Source organism: Apostichopus japonicus, chromosome 2 (genome assembly GCF_037975245.1).
Source record: "Apostichopus japonicus isolate 1M-3 chromosome 2, ASM3797524v1, whole genome shotgun sequence".
NCBI classification, from domain to species: Eukaryota; Metazoa; Echinodermata; class Holothuroidea; order Aspidochirotida; family Stichopodidae; genus Apostichopus; species Apostichopus japonicus.
In genome coordinates this window covers 30,900,243-30,925,060 of record NC_092562.1, presented here as the reverse complement: position 1 = coordinate 30,925,060, position 24,818 = coordinate 30,900,243, and the positions used below count along the sequence as shown (strand labels likewise).

The window sequence follows — 24,818 nt, the reverse complement described above, 5'->3', positions numbered from 1 at the left end:
TCATAATTATCATTATTCATCTCTAATTCATTGAAGCTTGTTTGCTCAGAGTCTCCTGCAGTCTTTGTGAAACTGTTAAGCATGTGACATGTTATTTCCTGTTACCAGATGAGTCTAATCCTCAGTATGTTGCTGTTGTAAGGAGTCCTGTAGCAACCACAACAAATCCAACTACCATTGAAGTATACACAGGTGGTTCCCAAACAGCCAATGTAACATTTGATAAAGCAGTGCTTCTTCCAGGTGGGGCAGATTCTCCAGGTTATATGTTTACCCTCAATAGTCCTAGAGTACCAGATGAAGCAATGACAAACATCAACAGTGAACCTGCTACTCTTACCCTACCTACTACCATGGAGACAGCTGCAAGGACTGGTATCTACACCATCACTGTAACAGAAGATGAAAGCCCAGCTGTTGCATGGAGGGTCTTAGTAACAAATGAAAATGGTATGTGAAGGTATATGTGAAGTGAAACAATTTAGTAGGAGGGACTGGACCATACAATAGGACAAGATATTACATCCATACCTTGCTATAGACACAGTGCGGATAAACTTTTTGAAAAAGTCTATAAGACTCATCACCCATCTTTACATAAACCATCATGCAAGGGAAAGCTACCACCTTCATGTAGAGAAGGATATACTTGATACACGAATATCACTCACAGTATAGCCTTGTAGATATGTCATGGAAGTTATTGACTATGCTTTACATCACTGAGGAAAGCTAATTAAATACCGCTGTGAAGGCTTAAATAATCCTCCAATCTATTGTTATTCAAACGTGTCATCAGATTTGATGATGAAATGAAATATATATGATTGTTCTACAAGATATGTCCATATATAGGCATGCATTAGTTATTATACGCCATACATACTGTATGCTATCCTTGTTTGCTAAAACTGCAATATAACTCCATTGATGCCTGTCAGTTCAGTAAGCTACTGTCCATTAGTGCTCAAATTGTGGATATTGTCTGCCTGGTGAGGGGTGGGGTGGGAGGCGGAAAGGAAGGGAAGAGTTCTTTGTTGCCATGAGATCTTGTAATGGTTTACTGTAGGTTCTTTAGTTATTTTGACATGATCCGACCATAATGCTTTTCAGTTCCAGTGACCTTTGACTTCTTATAATTCACACTATGACATCATCACACATTGAGGCAACCACTTGCATGCATACATCTGCAAGTATGAATTCTGTCAACCTTGCAGTTGAGGAGAAGTTCACAATGCACCTTTTCTTTCTACAAATTTGGTCAAGTTTAGCCTTTGACGAGCTCCTTTGTGACCATTGACAGTTTACATTGATTAATATGATATAAACTTTGAGTATTATTCTGTACATGGGTTTGAGGGTTTTTAATCACTATTGATATTGGTAGGACCACACACATATTTATGGTTTCAGTCTAAATTGTATATGGATTGTTTTTGTTTCTGTGTGCCTCATGCCTCGTTTGAAACAATGTATATTACAGAAATTGATCCTTGGAAGGGTATCAAACAATACATGCATTCCATATATTGAAAAAAAATAGCTTGCTGTTTATTGTGGAGTTCAATGGTCATGTGAGGTCAGCAAAGGTCTAATCTGAAAACCTTGCAAACATGGTATCTCTAGAATGGAAATGTGCTTGCATCTCATGTAAATAAAACATATCACAAGATCACTATGAAATTGTGTAAGCATATCTGAAGAAGGAATTTATCCTCATTATATCAGATTCTTAAAAACTTGTTATGTTATTGCAACCTGAATGCATTTTGTGCATTTCTGTTTGGTAGTTTAAATGTTGACTTTTGAGTGTGTGAGGTCTAACAACCGATTCAGGGCATACACCTACCAACTGTTAAACTTTATTGATCTTAATCTTTAGAATGAATTTGTGAAACTTTTTCTTGATGCACACACAGAGGCAAGTACCCACACAAGTTCATCTGCATACCTGTTTCAATTTTTGTTGCCTGATCATTAAGCAAGTACTTAAACTAAAATAATCAAAAATTGAAGAAACACATATTTGAAATTGAAGACAGATTTACCAATGTACATGGCAATAATTGCAGCAAAATAATAGTTACAAAAATTTGTAACTACAACAAACTGTGTGCTGGTATCACTACCTAACAGTCTTAATTTCTTCTCAGCAACTATTAAAGCTTTGGAATATTCCACTGGTGCATCAATGGGCGATAACGTGACTGTCATGGTTGAGTCAAGCGTAGCTACGGCAAGGCTTCGTTGGAGGAGAGATGGTGTGCCTAATCCAGACGGGTCAACAGGCAGCTCTTGTGTGGGAAAGACATCTTGTGGTGATGATAGTGCTTTGAAATCTGTTGTCTTTGAGAGCCAGGAAAGTGGTCAATACAATAATCAAGTCCATGCCATCATGAATGTTATTGTCAGAGGTGGGTATTTCTTTTGACTTTCATGCTAGTGTGTACTATCCAATGTAGTATTCCTCATTACAATACTTATAACACTGAATGGATATTTAATAAAATAAAATCCAGTTTCTAAAGGAGACACTATCCCAAGCATCTTCAATGGCTTAAATGACAGGAATAATTGCGAAAACGTTGTGTAGAACGCTTAGAAAAATCATGTTAGTGCTTTCGTTAATCTCTGATGTCGTAGTGCCACTAAAATCTAAAACATATAACTCTCTCTTTGTTTTCGTTTTTGTATAATTTCTTGCTGAACTGAGGTGAAAGGAGTCTATGGGATGGTGATGCTATGTGTTTGTGTGTGTTGTAATGTGGAGAATATCGCCTGCAGCTTGGTAGAGATGGTACTATTGTTGCCCCTGGGAAAAATGATTTGGAAGGCTATTTCAGAAGCCTAAATCCAAGAAGCTCCACTCAAGTATATGATTCAAACATTCTGTTGATTAAAAGATGATTTATTCTCTCTGTGATAAAATTAAAAGATCAATTAAATGCTGTAAAATTACTTGATGATACATTGTGTGAAGTATTTCATGTAAGAATGTAGTATGGGATGAGATACTGATGTAACTAAAATGTGTATATAGGCAAACAGTTTAGACTGACTGTTGAGTATACTGACATCTTCATGACTGACACAATTCTTTAAATGTACATATCTCGTTTACTCAGTTTAGGTTCAGATAACATTCATTAAGATATCCAAATGACATGTGTATACGTGAATTTGTGTACGGTATGCCTTGCTCATAACATGATTTCAAGATCTAAAATATAAAATGGATCTCTTTTGGATCATACAGATACCCTATAATAACTAGATAAAGTAATCAGCAAAATGTCAGGGTATAAGGCTGACTGGGTAGAAGAATGTTAACAAAATCATATTATTATTAACAAATTATTTAAATTTGGTTTGTAGCACCTTGAGACTTGCATACCATGAATGATAGCATGTTGTATGTTTAACATTTGGTCTGTTGAGCTTTGGTCTGTCTGTAGATCTTTTAAATAAATCAAGGATAGTATGTTGTTGTTTAAGATTGGGTATGTAGACCCTTTGCATCAAATCAAGGATAACATGTTTTATGTTTAAGATTTGGTCCGAAGAGTCTATGCATTACATGAATAATAGCATGTTGTATGTCTTTATAGCTTTGGTATGTAATACCTTTAAATTAAATCAAGGATAGCATGTTGCATGCTTAAATTGTGGTTGGTATAAAACCTTTGCATTGCACCAAGGATAGCATGATTTAGGTTTTAGGTTTCTTCAGTAGTCTTTGTATTATATGGAGTGTAGTATGTTCATGAATTGATCTTTAGAACCTTTGTATAACATCATGTACATAATGTCTTGTGTTTGGATAAATTTGGTAGCTAGAACCTTCATATTACATCAAGGATAGCATGATGTATGTTTATGTTTTGATCTGTATAGGTTTCATATCACATACCATGTTGTAGGTTTAAATAAATTTTGTCTGTAGATACTTTGTATTACATCAAGGATACCATGTTATATGTGTTTATGATTTGGTCCGAAGAGTCTTTGTATTACACATTGTATGTTTAAAATAGCTTTGGTCTGTAGATCCTTTGAATTAATTCAAGAATAGCATGTTGTATGTTTAAATTTTGGTCTGTATAGAACCTTTGCATTGCACCAAGGATAGCATGATTTATGTTTTATGATTTTTCAGTAGAGGCATTGTATTATATGGAGGATATGATGTCTAAGAATTAATCTGTAGAACCTTTGTATTACATCATGCACAGAATGTCTAATGTTTGGATTAATTTGGTAGCTAGAACATTTGTATTACATCAAGGATAGCACGATATATGTTTAAATACAGTGGATACAATAACACTTTCCTATACATCGTGAATAACATGCTAAGGTCTGGAGAAACTTTGTATTGCATAAAGGATACCATGTTGTCTGTTAAAGATTTGGTCTGAAAATTATTTGTATTTCCAATACTTCATAAAGAACAAAATATATGAAAACAAGAAAGTACACAATGTATGCACTAAATTAATCTCTGCAAATTGATTCACCAATGCTACTGATATATTTGTCACTCCTTTACATTTAAGAATGTCCAGAGAACATGTGGAGTCCACCTGACTGTACTAATACATGTGAACCTTGTATCAACGGAGGAGTTTGCTCAGATTTAACTGGTCTGTGTCTTTGTCCTCCTGGATTCAGTGGAAACAATTGTGAAAATAGTAAGTTTAATTAATTGTCTTAACAATTAACAATGCATGATTTTCCTGTTACTGTAAGTACCTTTACCCTCAAGCAGTACTTAGGAAAGAATTGCTGAATCAACACTGATTAATAATGTGCTCTTCACTTTCACCTCTTGTAGTAAAGAAATGTTAGGGATGATACCATAATCAGTCACTCAATAAACATGTAACTAGATGCTCTCAATGTTTGTTATGGTTTACTAAGATTAATTGTACTATTAAATTCAAGTTTGATCTTCAGCTGGATTCAGGAAATAATATCAACATTAAGAGACATTCACTTGTATTTTAAGTATTAATTTTGAATTAACCTCAATCTTATCAGCTGTTCATGATTACATGTCTCTGGCCAGATTGTGTCACCGATCTGGTTTTTGTTGTCAGAAATCTTGTCAACATCAATTCTAACTTTACTGCTTATTAGTGAAGCAAACCGCAGATAGCGAGAGATATTACAGATTTAAGTACCTTCGTCTCTGCCAGACAAGGTTTGCAGGAGAAAATGATAGCCATTCCGGAGGTCAACAGACAAAACACAATAAACAATCTCTTTGGTCAAATTTGGACACATGAAAATATGTTGCAAGGAATCGTGATGCCAGATGGAATAAATGGCTAACATGAAATTCTTCAAAATGAAATTCAAACCTTCTTACACACCAGGGGCAACAGTCTCAGCCAATTCAGTAATATTACAGATAATCACTCTTACACAAAAATAATGTGAAATACATAGAAGAAAATACAATAACCAAACAAGCAATACTAGTGTTCGTGACAACTCTGAATACAAACCGAACTGTATAATGAACACAGTACATCTCTTTCACACTAAGTTAATAATTTTTGACAGTGTTCAAATACAACTCGTGGTGACACAGAAAAACTAAACCAATATAACACTGCACTATGCTCAACTGGTGAAAAATTCTTATCTTACTCATTTAACTGGTGAGGTATTCTGCTCATTGGCTTCCATAATAGCTTGGGAGTAAAACGTTAAAGACCTCAGTGCTCTCGCACATCTTGTCTTGCTAACTTGGGTTGGCTTCCCACCACCAGTGCTCACTATCAATATTACCGCCATATAATATATACCTATTTGCTTTAGTTGAACTTATAATTGTATCAGGGAGAGAATAAATCATCTCCTAATCAATAGAATGTTTTAATCATATATTTGAGTGGAGCTTCTTGGATTATAAAGCCTGCTTCAGAAATAGCCTACCAAGTAATTATCCCCAGGGGCAACGATATCACCATCTCTACCAAGCTGCAGGGTATATTTACCATATTACAAAGGCGAGTGGAGTGTCTCAGTGGGTTAACGCCGGTGCCTTTCAATCATAAGTTCCCGAGTTCGAGTCACTCCAAGATGAATGTTTGTCGTCCAGTCGCAGAGTTGTTGACAATTGACAATTCATAATCATGGACGTTAAATATAACTCTAAGAGACTGACTTCGGTCAGCTTGAGGCTTTGATAAGCCATGCAATGATGGCTTCTTCACAAGTTCCTGCTTGCAGGAGGATCTAAATAACATAAATACAAACATATTTTCATCAACAGTTCATGGAAGGAATGTCTTTGGTCAGAATGCTGAGTATAAATGTGATGATTCTGGTGATGACCATGCTGATGGATGTCAGGGTGCAATCATCTGTTATCCTGATCCTCTTGGCTGTTTCTGTCCTGCTGGCTATAAAGGACTAAACTGTACAGAAGGTATCAATACTACTTTGTTTGTAAGAAGTTATGACAAACAGATTGTTGAGTCGATTCGAATATAGTCACCAATACAATTGCTTAGAGTAAATGATAGGCTGTAGATACAGACTCTATATCGATGAGGTCTTCCTTTCTTTGTATCATGTTTAATTATTTTCCTGATGTATGTTTCGATTTGGAAATATTAATGTTAATCATATTAGTGAAACGTGTGTGAGCTGTCCAAAAACTGTTGTTAACAACACTTTTGGCATATGAACATCAAGTTAGGTTATGTGGTAAGCTATATGTGTTGATATGAACATACATGTCATATTACTTAATTTATACACTGTAATTTTTTTTTCTGATTTGGTATCTTTGTTGTTGAAACATGGTAATAAATATACTGAAATTTTGGTTCTGACGGTGAATTTGCTCTTTAATATTTTATTTGAAGAAGCTTCCCAAAAGGAAGATATTACATTCATATTGTTAAGTGATAACATTGTATTTTTATCATTCTCTTTTATCTGAATTTTTAACGAGTCGTAAAACGGCAAGGAGCTATACCCGTTTATCTTTCAATGCTGACAATAGTTTCAATGGTGTTAGTGGTGTCATCATTCAATAGACTCCATTTGTGGCTTCTGTTTTTGGTAGAGACAGCTTCCTGATATTTGAAATAAGGGAGATCATCCAATTATCCATTCTGTAAAATTGGAAGAAATGTCACTTTTATGACTAGGTACTGTACCTTGTAGGAGTTTGTTGACTTTCATTGATGGTATACATTCTATCACTTTGCACATTACAGGTCTCTCAGAACGATTATTTAAGCAGTGAAGATCATATCTGTAATGTGTGCTCTTTAGTTTTCTGATATCACAACCATGTTTCAGTACTTCATCAGCAATGTCATGACTTACATTTTACCTTCTTCAATTCTTTCCAGAGTGTGAAACAGGGACGTTTGGCGCTAACTGTAAACAGGAGTGTCATTGTGCAGATAACGCTCTCTGTGCTTTAGACACAGGTGTGTGTGGAAACAACCAATGCAAGGATGGCTGGAGAGGAACAAACTGTCAATGTATGTATTTTCATTATGTCATTACTGCTATATGCTGGTAACTGAACAGTTATTGGAGCATGGATTTATCTATATTGATGGATAATAGCAATATTTATTCAACGGACATTAATTTTTTTCATGCAAATTAATGAATAATTTTTACTGGTGATGTCTGCATCATCCTAGATGGTTGCGGGATGTCAGGTGAGTGGCCTAATTTCCGTACACAAAAGTATACTTCTGTTTATTCACTTCACTACGCGTGCATTTTTACAAATCGCACATGAAAATGCCATCAATATGCGCAACCTGTTGAATAAAATGCACTTCAAACAGTATGAATACTCACTTTAGGTTAAAAAATGCCCAAAGGAGATGCGTATTGCAATAAATACGCACATAAATATGTACATTAAACGCACATGGAGGCACCACTCGTGTGAAACTGCTGTATTAGCATTCTATGCGTAAAAATATGAAACAATACAACATGATACAGCCAATATGCACAACCTGCTGGCTAATACACACTTCAAGTGAATATACATTTCAAGTCAAATATGTACATAAAACATAGATACATTGTTCACCGTTAAAGCTAAATATGTACATAAAACATTCATACATTGTTCACCTCTAACGTTTATCCAGTCCAGTCTTGGTTATGCATAGTTTGTTATGTTGTTTCTAAAGACAATTACTGTATAGAGGAAGAGAGATGGGTAGGGGCATATTTTAGGGAAACAAAACTTGTTTAAATTTGTCGCTTGACAAAGGACAGCAATGACAAATGACCTTGTTCTCCATTGGTGGGAAGCACTGGTTCCTGTTTAGTTAGTATGAAATTCCAAGACAAGTCCGAAATATGCACTTCATGACATAATGAAAAGTCCCCAATACACATCTGCTCACTCTGGCTGGGCATCAGTCTCAAATCGAAACATACCGATTTTAAAATGACATATACCAATTTTCTTCGACTTATACCAATTTATAGCAGCTTAAATTGACTCTTATCGATTAAAATTGACATCGATTAAAACTGGTAGATGTCGATTTAAATTTTCTTTATAACCTGCAGTTTAAATCGACATATTGATTTAAGTCGACAACTACGAGATTAAATTGATGATATGTCAAATTACATTGGTGTTTGTCATTTTAAATCAACGTTATACCAATTTAATTCGATTTTTACCAGTTCAAAATCATCATATACTGAATTGAATTGACATATACTTATTGAAATGGATGATACGTAAAACAAATCGGTATATGTGAATTTAAATCGACATCTACCAGTTTAAATGGATGATATGTCAAATTAAATTGGTAGAAGTCAATTTCCTTCAACTTTTAACAGTTTCTAGCAGCTTAAGTTGACTTCTACTGATTTAAATTGACTTATCATCGATTTAGCTCATTTACATATTGCAAATCCCTATTTTGATGATGATGTAACTGAAGATGCACTTGATTTTTACGCACACAGTATCTGAAGAGCGTAAGTTGTGCATATTTTGGGCGAAAGAAGCGTTTACGCCCAAAGATTTTTTATGTGTATTTAGCCTTACGTACAATATGTGCGCAAATAACGCACAGTGTGCATACCAACTTTTATGTAAGGGAACTTAAATATTCAATATAATCAATAACAATGGGGCTTAATAATGAAGCGAACCGCGGATTGGGGGGGAAATTACCGGTTGGGGTTCCTTCGCTTCGAACTCATAAGCGATCAATGAGGAGGCAAGAGTGTTCTTGCGTTGAAACAACGACTGACTTTTTATTACAAACTCTACAAAATGGTAAATGAAAATATACAAATGAACAATAAGTCATGACACATGACAGTATTAAATGGCTTTGTATAATAAATGGCTCAACGGACTCTTTACTCTTAATAAAACTATCCTTACTCGGGGGAGATCTATACTTGAAACTACGAAATATGCACAGAACCTATGCTCCAATACTAAATAAATACTCAATAATATCACCCTGCAATACGACATAGCACTCGTACAATACTGAACAACAATGCATAAAGTGTATAAGGAAAAATGTAAAATGAACATTATGAAATAAACTGCATAAATAATAATAAACGTTTGTCAACAGGCGAGGAATTTTACACCTTCATAATGGCCAGCCTAGGGCAACTAATGCCGCTGCAACTCATTATAGGCCTTTCACCGTACTGTTCCTAGACAGCAGGAATTTTCACCTCCTGAACCCACAAACTCTCAAGAGACTTGGCACTCCATAGCTATCCATAAAGGCTAAGATTAGAAGGACAAGCTCTTGAGACAACTCTGTAGTGACCAACAGTAACAATATGTTCAAAATACAAAATACAAATACGTACACTCTTTACACTGCGAGTAGTACAATAAAATACAGGTACAGTAAAATAATAATCTCTCAATACAACTCAACTGTCAATACAGTACAATACGCTTTCAATTACTTTCTGTATACTTCACGTAACTGTATATAACTCTCTGTATACTAAAACTCAAGGTACTGTCACTCTTACAGTATAAAGGTACACAATACTACTAGCACCCATGTGCTTAACGATACACAACCACTGATCTACACAGTGTACACAACACACGCTATAAACCCATAGGACCAAGGTCCAAAACACAACCTATCATATACTTTGTACGGTCAAGTACAACCTAGCCAGAGGGGCAACAATTACAACTACGATTCGATCAACTTACAATAAGGGTACGTACGGCATTTAAATAATAATATTTATGACTTAAACTCTTACTAAACTGAAGTCAGCTCGCTCGCGGATAACAAGACGAAGGAGACTCTTCGCTCGCGGTACAGGAGGTCGCGTACATCGAGACTCATCAACGCTAACTCTAGCCAGCTCGCTATAGAGGTTGGTATTATCCGCCATCTTGGTAACCAGCGACTTCGAGCCAGAAGTCAAACCATCCAAAAACCTGAGGCATCCTGCCTCTGAAAAGGGTGACATCTCCTTCCTGACTCCAGGTAGTAAAGATATGGGTAAATCTGGGCTATTGACGACCCAAGATTAAATGAAATTAACAAATATATGAACGGGATCACGAGGCGATACCCCGGAGCTCTGCAGGGACGATGTTCGCCATACAACAACGTATCCAGAACTGAAGAAACACGTGTATACAACTAACGCTACAAACTGACTATTACGACATATTACATAAGACATGCAAATACTAAACGGGTGTACACAACAAAATTTCACTTCACTACAATAACAACAAGTGTAAACATCAACTTTAATATGTACGTGCCAAATCTACAATAGTACATTAACAGGGAAATTCCTCTGCTAGCATGTGCACACTGACTACTTCAACCCATGCACAACTACTTACTTAGATCACAGGTTGCCATGACAACTAACACTTTTGTCAGGCTGTACGCCCTAAGCATTCCCTGGGTTTAACAGTCTGGTCAGATGGAGTCTGTACCAATTACGAGTGACTAAGACTATCTAGTGTGCGGCACAGATCACTGGTAAACTGGCCTTCTTATAGAGCCAAGGGCAAGAGTATCCTAAGATAACACAACTCCCTGCCCAGCTCAAATATAGTGGATACAGATGATCAGCTTACTGTTATGGGGGACACAGTAACATCATACTTAATGTAATGACCGAAACACAGGTTCATGTTGCTACTGTATGGTATTTATTCAACAACAATAAGCAATGAAAAACCCTGCAAAGACAAAACAAAAGGATCATAAATACAAGATTAAGGTAATTACTTATCATGGATAATTAATGTAAATTAATTGTGCACTGAGAACCAATACATGAGTGACGAGGAGTCATAAACATTGAGTATTGTTCTTACTTAATTGAATATTGTTTCATTATTTTCTCAGATGTTGGTCATAGCAAAGCACTAAATGAATCCAACAATCTCAATTACTTCAACAAAAAGAATTAAAACAAATCACTTTAGAAATAAAAAGAATAATATATCAGGTGACATGTCATGTGACCAACTTCATTTAAACAATTGGGTTGCTAAGGAGATTATGGAACTCTCTGATGATGATGTGAGGTCTGATGTTACATTTTAATACTAATTTACACCTTCATCAATCTCCAGGAAACATGGTTACTAATTATAAGTTTGATCATCCATCACTGATTATGATAATGACGAAAGGGATAAGTATAAGCTTAATAGTATACAACTTAGCAATAACATGAGGTAGCGCACATTGTGACAAAGATCTTATAATGTCAAGGCCAAGGCCCCACAACACACGTGCGTTAGGATAGCACGGTGGTGTACAGCGATCTACCGTGACAGCTAAGTTACTTAAGTTACTTAATTGACAGCAATTTCGAAATCAAATACACTCTTCATCACTCTGCAATTAAATCCTATCAAACAATCATGAATTAAAGCTTACCCTGAATATAATATAATCTTGTCATGTAAAAGAATGGCTCCGCAAAATGGAAAGAAGACCATTCACAAAAAGTTGTAATAGTAGTAGTAGTCGTAACAAATGATTCTCATAAAAAGTAGTAAAGTAAAATAGATGGCGCTCGTCGCCTTTTACCAAGTCCATCGGTAAGGGTTACCACTGTTACACCTCCCCTTCCTTTAAACAATGTCGTCCCTGACATTAATCAGAAGAACAAGACAGAAAAATAAAACTTCAACATATTTACAAAAAAAACAAGCAAGCCTTTCTAACCTGCTTCAGTAAGCTGTCCAGTAAGTCCAATACATATGGTAGTCGGTGTGACTTAAAACTATAAGATTGGTTGTAACATATCATTCTACATTTCAACACTCTCATGTACTCTAACCAAGTATTTCAAGACAAAATACATAATTGCAATTGCTAACCCTTTCTTAAACTGAGTACCAATGAGCAAATGTTACAAAATGACAAGATAGACTGACTACCACTGATCGAGATAATACAGTTACATGCAAATCTTGAAATATATCCCAGCAATAATACATAATCCGAATGAATTATTCTGCACAATGCTGCATGCGGAATGTGATAGACGAAGCTCTGCTAAGTATAGGCATTACCTGGAAGGTTGAATACATATACATTTGCTAAAACATCTACGCAGCGCTTGAGTGGCGACAACAACATATATACAATAAAATTAAATTGAAAAGAATTCTTTCCAAACCAACCTAAATCTAACGAACACACAGAAGCATATAACTGTAGGAATCAACACTAACACTTGGCAAGCATCTGTGCCAACAGGAGCTGAGTTTGAGATATATTAGCTAAAACAGTTGGGTCAACAAAACTAGTTCGAACCTCTTGCTGAATTGCAGACCTGGGAAGTTTACTAGGGTTCGAGTGCACACCAGCATTACTTCGGGATGAACGCCTCAAGGTGTTGTTCCCTAAATCCTTTTCGTTTACGTATGAGTTCATATCAACAGAGTCACTGGGAACTTCATGGTCTACGTCTGCTGTAGTGTTAGTTTCATCAGCATCGGGCATCGGCGCTGTAGCAATTTCAATTGACTTATTGCTATCGTTACGGCTGCAAGGCTGTCGGGCGTCGGGGTTGACATTCTCTACCCACCAAGCTGAGTCGATTACTTCGTCATCTGAGTTCTGGCTTAGGGCTTCAACAGCAGGTACTTCCTCACTTGGCCCTGCAGGTTCCAAAATTTGAACCAATTCCTTTGAATCAAGTATGTCTCTTCGGTGCAATGTCTTTGTTGTGCCATTTCCGTTAAGGGGTTCAATAACATACACGTTACCATCAGGATAGGGACGGTAAATAACTTTATGTGGGATATCGTCCCAGAAATCTTGTATCTTGTTTCTACCCTTTACTTTCCTGTTCCTGGTATATACTCTGGCGCCAATTGGTAAACTAGTATTGGGAGCTGGCTGGCCATGTTTTTCCTGACGTCGTTGTGCTTCCTTCTCAATATTGGATGCAGCAATATCAAGAGCTGTCCTTAGCCTCTGATGGTGATCTGCCATCCACGTCTCGTCACTCTCAATACCCAACAAATGATCAATGGGTAATGTTGGTTCTCTTCCAAAAAATAGATAATGAGGGGAGTATCCAGTGGTGGTATGTGGTGTTATATTATATGCATACACCAATTCAGGAAGATACTTATGCCATTTTCTCTTCTTATCCATAGACAATGTCCTCAAGCGGTCATGCATTGTCCTGTTAAAACGTTCGCATTGTGCATTGCCCTCCGGGTGGTAGGGGGTGGTGTGTGTTTTCTTGATGTTGTACAAATTACACAACTCCTGGACTAATCGGCTCTCGAAGTTCCGACCTTGGTCGCTGTGGATTCTCTCTGGGATACCAAACTTGATGAACCACTCTCTGAATAGAACCTGAGCTACTGTTGATGCTTTCTGATCTCTTGTAGGAACAGCCTGCGTAAATTTTGTAAACACATCTGTAAGGACTAGCACATTTTCTACACCTCCACAACTGGGCTCTAACATTGTAAAGTCAATTGCTACAATTTCCAGTGGCCTTTTGGCAACCACTGAACCCATGGATGTCTTGATCTTTGGTCCACTTTTGGCAAGTGTACACCTCGGACATCTCCTGCAGTACTCCACAATGTCATTAGCCATGCCAATCCAATGACATCTTAACCTTGCCAATTTAAACGTTTTCTCTGATCCCTGGTGACCAGTCTGGTCGTGAACACAGTTGAGGACGGTATCTTTTAGTTGCAATGGTAGGCAAATCTGCTGTACCCTCTGTCCCTTTAAAGTGATTGTACGGTACAGTATACCATCTTTCTCTGATATACGCTCCCATTCTCGAAGCAATTTTTGTGCTTCTCTGGATTCCTTCATTAGTTTACAGATAGTTGGTTTCTGTTTCAGATCCCAGTAATGTCGTAATCTACTTACAACTGGATCAGTAGACTGCAGTCGAGCTATCCCTTCAGTGGATATGGAGGGTAGAGGAAAGGTGGACGATGGTTGAACTCTCTCTGGCAGACTATGTAATTCTTGCTGCCACACCTCCTGGGTACGTTCCTGTATCCTTTCTTTCACCTCATTTGGAAGAGTTATGCCCGAAGTGGACATTGTGTGAAGGTCACCAGCAACAGCAACAATTTCCCCAAATCGAGCAGAGACGGGTTCTTCGCCATGGAATTCCTTTCTGCTCAATGAGTCAGCATTCACATTGGACTTCCCTGATCGGTATGCAATGTCAAAATGGAACTGGGACAACTCAGCTGCCCAACGTGTTTCCACTGCCCCCAACTTGGCAGATGTCTTTAAATAGCTCAATGGGTTATTGTCAGTGTATACGACAAATTCTGCCCCCAGCAGTAAATCTCTGAACTTCACTGTGATGGCCCAGTGAAGCGCCATCAGTTCAAGCTTCATACTACTGTAGTTACTCATCTGCTTCTCATCGAGCTTCAGTCCTCGGCTTGCATAAGCTATAACAACTCGTCCAGTCTCCTGTTGTTGGGAGAGTACTGCTCCGAAACCAAGTAAGCTTGCGTCTACTTCAAGAATGTATGGGCGCTGAAAGTCAGGGTAGCCCAATACCGGTGCGGTGGTAAGCTTTGATTTCAGCTCAAGGAAAGCTTCCTCATGTTTTGCCTCCCATCTGTCTGCAACTGATCTGGTTGGGTTGTGAGGACGTTTTGCTATACATCTCTGGCCACCTGTCAGAGCATGGAGGGGTGCTGCTATCTTGGAAAAGTTTGCAACAAAACGTCGGTAATAACTTGCGAGCCCCATAAAGCTCCGCAACTCTCTTTCAGTTTCAGGTCTTTTCCAATTCTGAATGGCTCTCGTTTTCTCAGGATCAGGGAGAATACCATCCTTGCTAACAATATGGCCAAGGTATCTCAATCGTTCCTCATACAAGTAACACTTCTCTGGCTTGACTTTCAAATTGTATGATCGCAGCCTACTCAGAACCATCTCTAAACGTTGTTGTGTTTCCTGGAAAGTTCGCCCAAATACTAAAATATCGTCCAAATAGATAAGGACTGTTTGGAAGTTCTCATCACCAAAAACTTTATCCATTAATCGCATGAATGTCGCTGGGGCGTTTGTTAGTCCAAACGGCATTCGTGTGAACTCGTAGAGACCTCCTGTACCAACTCGGAAAGCGGTCTTTTCTATATCACTCTCAGAAACCGGGACCTGGTGGTAACCGTGAGCTAAATCAAGACTACAGAAGTAGTTAGCTCCTTTAAGTGCATCTAAGGCTTCTTCAATTCTGGGAATGGGGTAAGCATCACGGTGTGTCTTTGCGTTGAGAGCTCTGTAGTCTACGCACATTCTCAGGCTGTTATCCTTCTTTCGAACTAGCACCACTGGTGACGCATATGGGCTAGACGATTCTCTGATAATCTGTCGAGACAAAAGTTGTTGCAGGTGGTCACGAACTTCCTTCCATCTGTGAGGTGGAATTCTCCTATGTGGTACCTTAACTGGTTTATCGTCCAGTAGGATAATGCGGTGTTCCACCTTATCGCAGAAGCCAAGGTCGTCCTCGTGCTGGCTGAAAACATCATCATACCTATGGAGCAGAGCTCTTAGCTCCTCCCTTTGAGATACATTTAACTTGTCACCAATAGTCATCTTGGATTCCAGTGGAATAGCCCTTGTTGATACTTGTTCAGGTGGTTCTGATACAGTCTGGAGGTCATTCGCATCAACTGTCTGCACTTGTATTTCATTGACATCAACTTGTTTCACCTGGACCATCGACCCTAATGATGCACCTTCAGCAATCCCAACAGGAGCCCTTGGTTGGAGATAAATGTCATGATTCGAAAAATTAGCTACCTGCAACGGAGCAACACCACTTCGATCAATGGAAACAAGTGTTGGTGCAACCTGCAAGCCAGTGGGTAGGTGTGTCCTGTCCTCAGCATTCAACTGTGCAATCATGGCAACATATGGTTTTGAATCAGTCGAGGGTTGGACTGATACCTGTATGGACGTAATGGTGTTTGCAGCCACCAGTACCAATTTTTCAGCACATACACGAGCAATACTATGATCCACACCTTGGTTATTCAAATCTTCCTCCTTTTCCTGAAAGGCAGCAATAACATGAGCCAACCTCTGGTCTTCTATGGTGCCAGATTCCAGAACAAGTTTATCTTGAAAATCACTTCCCCATTTGTTCTCCAGCAACCTCTGCATTGCTCTGAAAATATTACATCCCAGAACACCAGGCACCATCCTCTTCTTTTCTACAAACTGGGGGTCACAAGAGTCTTTGACTACCAAGAAACCCATGCCTGGAAACACATAACCCAATACAGTAATGGGTAACTCCACATATCCAATGTATGGGACATTTACACCAGTAGCACCAGATATCTTCAGAAAAGCACTTACATCTACCAGCTCGCCACTCTGGGTAATGTGCTCTAGGAAAAACGACTCAGTGATCGTAGAAACCTCAGCACCTGTATCAAGAAGGCACCTGATACTCAGTGATCCAGACTGAACTGTAATCTTCGGGCATTCTCCTACTGCTTTGGTTACAAGAGTGTCATGACCAGGGTTATTCAAAACTACACCTGTCGATTCCTGGTTGCCAACGACAGGCTTCCCTAGTTTAAAGGCTCCTTGGTGGTTGGAGAGACTGATTCTGTGCCTGCCCCACTCTGTGGTTGCCTATTCATAGGATTGTCAGGACAATCTCGCTTGAAATGAAACTTAGAGTCACACTGGTAGCATCGTCTAGTACCAGATGGTTTTCCTCCATGAGTGTAATTGGGCCTTGAGGACTTCTCAGCATTAGTCTTCAGAGCTTGAATTAGGTCATCAATCTGTTGTTGTTGTGCCTTTATCTGGTCGCCCTGTTGTTTAATAAGGTGATGGTACTCACTGTCTGCCTCAAGTTTATGAACAGTGAATTTTCCTTGTGTCAGGCTCTTTGGTACCCCAATCCACTCCATCACTTGGTCTCGTGCATCCAAGAACGTCATGTTTGGATTCTCCAAGTTCAGCCTTCGTAACTCTCTCCGTACCCCCTCATCTTTCGCCGCCTCTGCCAGTCTTCCCCTTAAACTTTTCTCCCTGCATGATTGAAACGATGAGTCTAATTGACAAATACGGTCAAAGAGATCAACCAGTTCTAAGGAGCAAGCTACAAGATCTTCACCATCCCTCTGTCTATAAGAGAAGAAACGTTGTTGTAGTTGTGAGAGAGTGTCACCGTCACCAAAGACTTTACTCAAAATAGCAAAAATCTTACTGGGGTCCCTCTGAACTTCATCCCCTCTTCCTGCTATCTCCTTCCTTGCCTTCCCACCTAGATGGTTGAGAATAAGACTGGCTTGGTCCTTAGGTCCTAGTCGTCGGACCTCCAGTTGACTCCTTATGTCTCTGATCCATTCCTGTACAGACGGATCTCCTAGTTTTGTAGGTCGGTCACAAAATCGATCAATTCGTTGACCCTGTGAGAGGTATACCACAGATGGCTGCTTTTCACCCTCCTCACTGGTACTATGGACATCTTCATCACCTTCCTTACCTGAGTCAGCTTCAGACCCAACAGATAACTTCTGGAGTGCCTCGATGTCAGCTTTAGCCTTCATCGAAACCAGCTTCTCCCTTTCCAGTGCATCCCGCAAGGACTTCAGCTCAAGCCGCATCTCTTCCACTTCAGACATTGTATTATATTCAGGGGTTTTGGTCTCTAATATTCTGGGGTTTCCATTACCCTGCCGACTACGCCAATTTGTAATGACCGAAACACAGGTTCATGTTGCTACTGTATGGTATTTATTCAACAACAATAAGCAATGAAAAACCCTGCAAAGACAAAACAAAAGGATCATAAATACAAGATTAAGGTAATTACTTATCATGGATAATTAATGTAAATTAATTGTGCACTGAGAACCAATACATGAGTGACGAGGAGTCATAAACATTGAGTATTGTTCTTACTTAATTGAATATTGTTTCATTATTTTCTCAGATGTTGGTCATAGCAAAGCACTAAATGAATCCAACAATCTCAATTACTTCAACAAAAAGAATTAAAACAAATCACTTTAGAAATAAAAAGAATAATATATCAGGTGACATGTCATGTGACCAACTTCATTTAAACAATTGGGTTGCTAAGGAGATTATGGAACTCTCTGATGATGATGTGAGGTCTGATGTTACATTTTAATACTAATTTACACCTTCATCAATCTCCAGGAAACATGGTTACTAATTATAAGTTTGATCATCCATCACTGATTATGATAATGACGAAAGGGATAAGTATAAGCTTAATAGTATACAACTTAGCAATAACATGAGGTAGCGCACATTGTGACAAAGATCTTATAATGTCAAGGCCAAGGCCCCACAACACACGTGCGTTAGGATAGCACGGTGGTGTACAGCGATCTACCGTGACAGCTAAGTTACTTAAGTTACTTAATTGACAGCAATTTCGAAATCAAATACACTCTTCATCACTCTGCAATTAAATCCTATCAAACAATCATGAATTAAAGCTTACCCTGAATATAATATAATCTTGTCATGTAAAAGAATGGCTCCGCAAAATGGAAAGAAGACCATTCACAAAAAGTTGTAATAGTAGTAGTATAATTGTCGTAACAAATGATTCTCATAAAAAGTAGTAAAGTAAAATAGATGGCGCTCGTCGCCTTTTACCAAGTCCATCGGTAAGGGTTACCACTGTTACATTAACAACAACTAAAACACCAGGTGTAAACAACTTAGTGATGGTAGTCACAGGAAATGAGCTCATAAACAAGAGGTGCACACAATGGTCACCTATTTCCAGAAGATCTCCATCTTCTGGGAAAAGCTTAGCCCTTGTATTCTTTGTACTCTTCTTGGTTCACATGGAGAACAAAGCAATGTCATTCCAAGAATAAAGGTTTTGTCATGCCAACATCCTGCAATGAAATGACAGGCTATCGAACTCAATGAGCACCAAGAATTTGTAGGGGGAATCTATCACAGGGAGGGGAAAATCTAACTTCTAGTAGGTGCAATCTTAATGAAACAATAAGGGTTTCACTACACAAGCCTGTGTATTGACTCAATCATTAGGGAAACAGTCCCCTTACACCGAAGGTGCAAAATTTTCCACTTGAATTGTTGCAAAGTGGCTGCTTATCTGGCTATACCACACATGGTTGAGCAGGTTTTGTAAGATGAGCAAGATAAGAATGACCACAAGATCGCTTATGCGAACTAATTTAATTTAACCAGTTTCACAGGACATAAGGGATTATATGCACTTCAATGAGCAATCAAGACAGTATAGAGTGTATAGCTGAAATGATATTGACTTCTTAACATGTACTGTGTTGAGTGGAAGACTTGCATTTAAAACTCATCTCTGTACATGTCAAGACCTCAACTATCTTGTAACTATGTTTCTATGTAATATATAAATAATAACGCAGATTTAGGATTACAGAAAAGCGAAGCGGGGGGAGGGGGGCGGAATGATACTTCCGCCTCTCCATATCTTTCACAGGGGGGTGCGGGGGGGGGCTGGCACCCCCAGCCCCCCGGTTCCTACGCCCTTGTGAAACAACACCGACTCTGTTAAAATACAATCTTTCTCAGTCCGTTTTCTTGTATCTGCTTATATAAAGGCAGTTAAACAAAAGGTTGATGTGTCAGCTTTATGCCTGGCAAATACATAGCTGAAGGGCAAAATTATATTCTTTATGTTATTGCGAGTCCATGATGCATGTGAACTGATAAACTGAAAGTCTTCTACTGTGTTTCAATTTCATGTCGTAGGCACACTAATCCTTTCACCAAAGAGTGATTACAATGATAACTTTTGCATTATGAATCTTATTTGCTGTTTTTTTACAATATTTTTTTTTATATTGCTTCCTGGGCTTTGTTCAGCTATTACATTATATCAGCTCTTGGGTATCGAAAGTTTCAACGCGCATGTTGAAATAACTAGCATAGTGTTGGTTTCCAAAACTTTCCAGTTATTATTTGCAAGCCCAATTTTTGATAATTCTTTTATTTCCATTTTTTTTGTAGTTGTCTCCACTTTACAGCGTTGTTTTGTATCTGTACATTTAATTGTTTTTGTATTGCTATGTTTTACTTTCTATGTATAACGTTGAATGTAAAAAGCAGGGCCTTATTGGAAATCAGCTTTTGCTGAATAAGCAACCCTGGATAAAAATGCGAATAAATAAAAAATGTCGGGCATTCGGGCCTTCCATACACTCGCTCAGCGCCCGCAACACAATTTCATAATCTAAGGTACATCCCTCCGACCATCCTATTGATATTATGTGCTATTCGCCTCATAAGAATAGGAGGATGCTGTTAGCATTGAATGTTATAAGGGGATCCGTAGATACAAATTGGCACCCGTGATCAAATCTCCGTATATTTAACTCGGTTAGCGTAAAGCTAACTTCTCCCGAGGACCTGAAGTATCATAACCAATGGTGAAATGAAAAATATAATAATATACAATAAATAATAAGAACATTAATATAAGAAAATGAATAATGACTGGGAGTCATTTTTCCAAGAACAAGAGCCATTTCTGAAATCACGTAAAGGTTGCCACATATTCCAAACTAGTATAAGCGCATGAAAAGAAGAACGATAGCCGCCCGTTTTTTCCCTTCAGATCTCAGTACGAGAAACATGTATTTTATTTGTATAATAGAACAACTTTCGTTAATATTTTCCTACCCTAGCTATATGTCGATTTTACAAAACCTTCATGAAAACAGACTTTTTGAAAATGGATTTTGAAGCTCAGTCAACAATTTAAGAAATGCTTAGGCCTACCGTTAAATACTGGCGTCAAAAAATACATTTCGTATTTATTCCAATAAAGATCCACAACGGATAACAATGCTAAGTAGAGCTTACTTAAAGAGAAATAGAAGCTGCATGTACAGCATGGTCATTTTAAGTATACAAGTACTATACAAAGAGATCGAGTTCACCGAAACATCCCTTTTCCTTATCACCTGAGGAAAACCGTCTTTTATAAATTATAGTAGGCCTACCATACAGTACTTTACATTTGATACAAAAGTTTCTTCTATACAACAGTTTCCCAAAATTTGTATGTGTCGCAATAGTTTTAAGTTTTAACCAAGGGCAGTACCATTCATAATTTGCATATTACACCAAAATTTACAATCGGCGTCCAGATGGCGGGAAAATGTAACATAATGTTCAATCTGTTGGGTCGTTCCCATGGTGCGATGAACTTGGGCAAGTTGCCAAGTTCGAATGTCGATGACCTACTTATGTTCAGTGACCAATGTCAATGGGAATTATGTGTGTAAAAACTCGTGTTTTTCCACGTGTAATATATATAGAAGTTTTACGTAAGGGGAGTGAATTTCGGGGCGGCTCGTTGATTGTGAGGAAGCACTTATCTAATCATCAATTTTTGTGAAAAATATCTTACGTTTTTTTTCTCCAGAAAATGTTTTTGACTAGTAATTGGAAACTCAATGTATCAAGAAGTACTGAGTCTAGACCTTATCATTGCATTTTGGGGGAAGACAGATCTTCAAGTGCAAAATATTGTTTTTTCATTCAAGGTTATCGTGGTTTTCTTGCGAGGTGTATACGGCGTAACTTTCGATGTAGGCTTAGAATTAGGATCGGCCGATGCCTACCTAGTTTGCATGAATTTTTACCTAAATTCAATTTAATTTAACGGGAATCACTAAGCATGTCGGAAAGACAGAACTCGACTTACTACTAATACTTTAAGTTTAAAAGTCCACAATGAAAAGTTTTTAACTATCAACAAGTCCCCACCTGTTTGGAACTTCAGACAACAATAATGTAACTAGGGGCTACATAAATACGGGATTATAAACTACATATATAAGAATAGTACAGATTTATTTATATCGTTAATCGGCTGTTGTTTACTCCAGAAAATATACTTTCAATACGTACAATATCAATCTTCGTACAAAAGTTCTTAAAAATAAAAAAAGTAGCGAAAGATAACTAGAAATGACATCGTGGAACCCCCCACCCCCGCATTAATAAACGAATCCATTTCATTACAGCATCAACTCTGAAGTACCGAACAGCAGTGTGTAACAGTACCGTACCCTATGCTATTGTAATGACCGAAACACAGGTTCATGTTGCTACTGTATGGTATTTATTCAACAACAATAAGCAATGAAAAAACCCTGCAAAGACAAAACAAAAGGATCATAAATACAAGATTAAGGTAATTACTTATCATGGATAATTAATGTAAATTAATTGTGCACTGAGAACCAATACATGAGTGACGAGGAGTCATAAACATTGAGTATTGTTCTTACTTAATTGAATATTGTTTCATTATTTTCTCAGATGTTGGTCATAGCAAAGCACTAAATGAATCCAACAATCTCAAAAAAAACAAATCACTTTAGAAATAAAAAGAATAATATATCAGGTGACATGTCATGTGACCAACTTCATTTAAACAATTGGGTTGCTAAGGAGATTATGGAACTCTCTGATGATGATGTGAGGTCTGATGTTACATTTTAATACTAATTTACAGCTTCACCAATCTCCAGGAAACATGGTTACTAATTATAAGTTTGATCATCCATCACTGATTATGATAATGACGAAAGGGATAAGTATAAGCTTAATAGTATACAACTTAGCAATAACATGAGGTAGCGCACATTGTGACAAAGATCTTATAATGTCAAGGCCAAGGCCCCACAACACACGTGCGTTAGGATAGCACGGTGGTGTACAGCGATCTACCGTGACAGCTAAGTTACTTAAGTTACTTAATTGACAGCAATTTCGAAATCAAATACACTCTTCATCACTCTGCAATTAAATCCTATCAAACAATCATGAATTAAAGCTTACCCTGAATATAATATAATCTTGTCATGTAAAAGAATGGCTCCGCAAAATGGAAAGAAGACCATTCACAAAAAGTTGTAATAGTAGTAGTAGTCGTAACAAATGATTCTCATAAAGTAGCAAAGTAAAATAGATGGCGCTCGTCGCCTTTTACCAAGTCCATCGGTAAGGGTTACCACTGTTACACCTCCCCTTCCTTTAAACAATGTCGTCCCTGACATTAATCAGAAGAACAAGACAGAAAAATAAAACTTCAACATATTTACAAAAAAAACAAGCAAGCCTTTCTAACCTGCTTCAGTAAGCTGTCCAGTAAGTCCAATACATATGGTAGTCGGTGTGACTTAAAACTATAAGATTGGTTGTAACATATCATTCTACATTTCAACACTCTCATGTACTCTAACCAAGTATTTCAAGACAAAATACATAATTGCAATTGCTAACCCTTTCTTAAACTGAGTACCAATGAGCAAATGTTACAAAATGACAAGATAGACTGAATACCACTGATCGAGATAATACAGTTACATGCAAATCTTGAAATATATCCCAGCAATAATACATAATCCGAATGAATTATTCTGCACAATGCTGCATGCGGAATGTGATAGACGAAGCTCTGCTAAGTATAGGCATTACCTGGAAGGTTGAATACATATACATTTGCTAAAACATCTACGCAGCGCTTGAGTGGCGACAACAACATATATACAATAAAATTAAATTGAAAAGAATTCTTTCCAAACCAACCTAAATCTAACGAACACACAGAAGCATATAACTGTAGGAATCAACACTAACACTTGGCAAGCATCTGTGCCAACAGGAGCTGAGTTTGAGATATATTAGCTAAAACAGTTGGGTCAACAAAACTAGTTCGAACCTCTTGCTGAATTGCAGACCTGGGAAGTTTACTAGGGTTCGAGTGCACACCAGCATTACTTCGGGATGAACGCCTCAAGGTGTTGTTCCCTAAATCCTTTTCGTTTACGTATGAGTTCATATCAACAGAGTCACTGGGAACTTCATGGTCTACGTCTGCTGTAGTGTTAGTTTCATCAGCATCGGGCATCGGCGCTGTAGCAATTTCAATTGACTTATTGCTATCGTTACGGCTGCAAGGCTGTCGGGCGTCGGGGTTGACATTCTCTACCCACCAAGCTGAGTCGGTTACTTCGTCATCTGAGTTCTGGCTTAGGGCTTCAACAGCAGGTACTTCCTCACTTGGCCCTGCAGGTTCCAAAGTTTGAACCAATTCCTTTGAATCAAGTATGTCTCTTCGGTGCAATGTCTTTGTTGTGCCATTTCCGTTAAGGGGTTCAATAACATACACGTTACCATCAGGATAGGGACGGTAAATAACTTTATGTGGGATATCGTCCCAGAAATCTTGTATCTTGTTTCTACCCTTTACTTTCCTGTTCCTGGTATATA

General features: G+C 38.0%; 1 protein-coding gene across 4 annotated transcripts in view; it reads left to right on the top strand.

Annotated features, from left to right (window-relative positions):
* Positions 1 to 24,818, top strand: part of LOC139955968 (uncharacterized) — a 595,985-nt gene that overhangs the window by 351,376 nt on the left and 219,791 nt on the right. For all 4 annotated transcript variants that reach the window (XM_071955175.1, XM_071955174.1, XM_071955173.1 and 1 more), the window contains exons 34-38: positions 109 to 450; positions 2,157 to 2,417; positions 4,560 to 4,694; positions 6,287 to 6,442; positions 7,380 to 7,514. In XM_071955175.1, the coding sequence (XP_071811276.1) occupies positions 109 to 450; positions 2,157 to 2,417; positions 4,560 to 4,694; positions 6,287 to 6,442; positions 7,380 to 7,514 (1,029 nt within the window). The remainder of the gene's footprint in view (positions 1 to 108; positions 451 to 2,156; positions 2,418 to 4,559; positions 4,695 to 6,286; positions 6,443 to 7,379; positions 7,515 to 24,818) is intronic.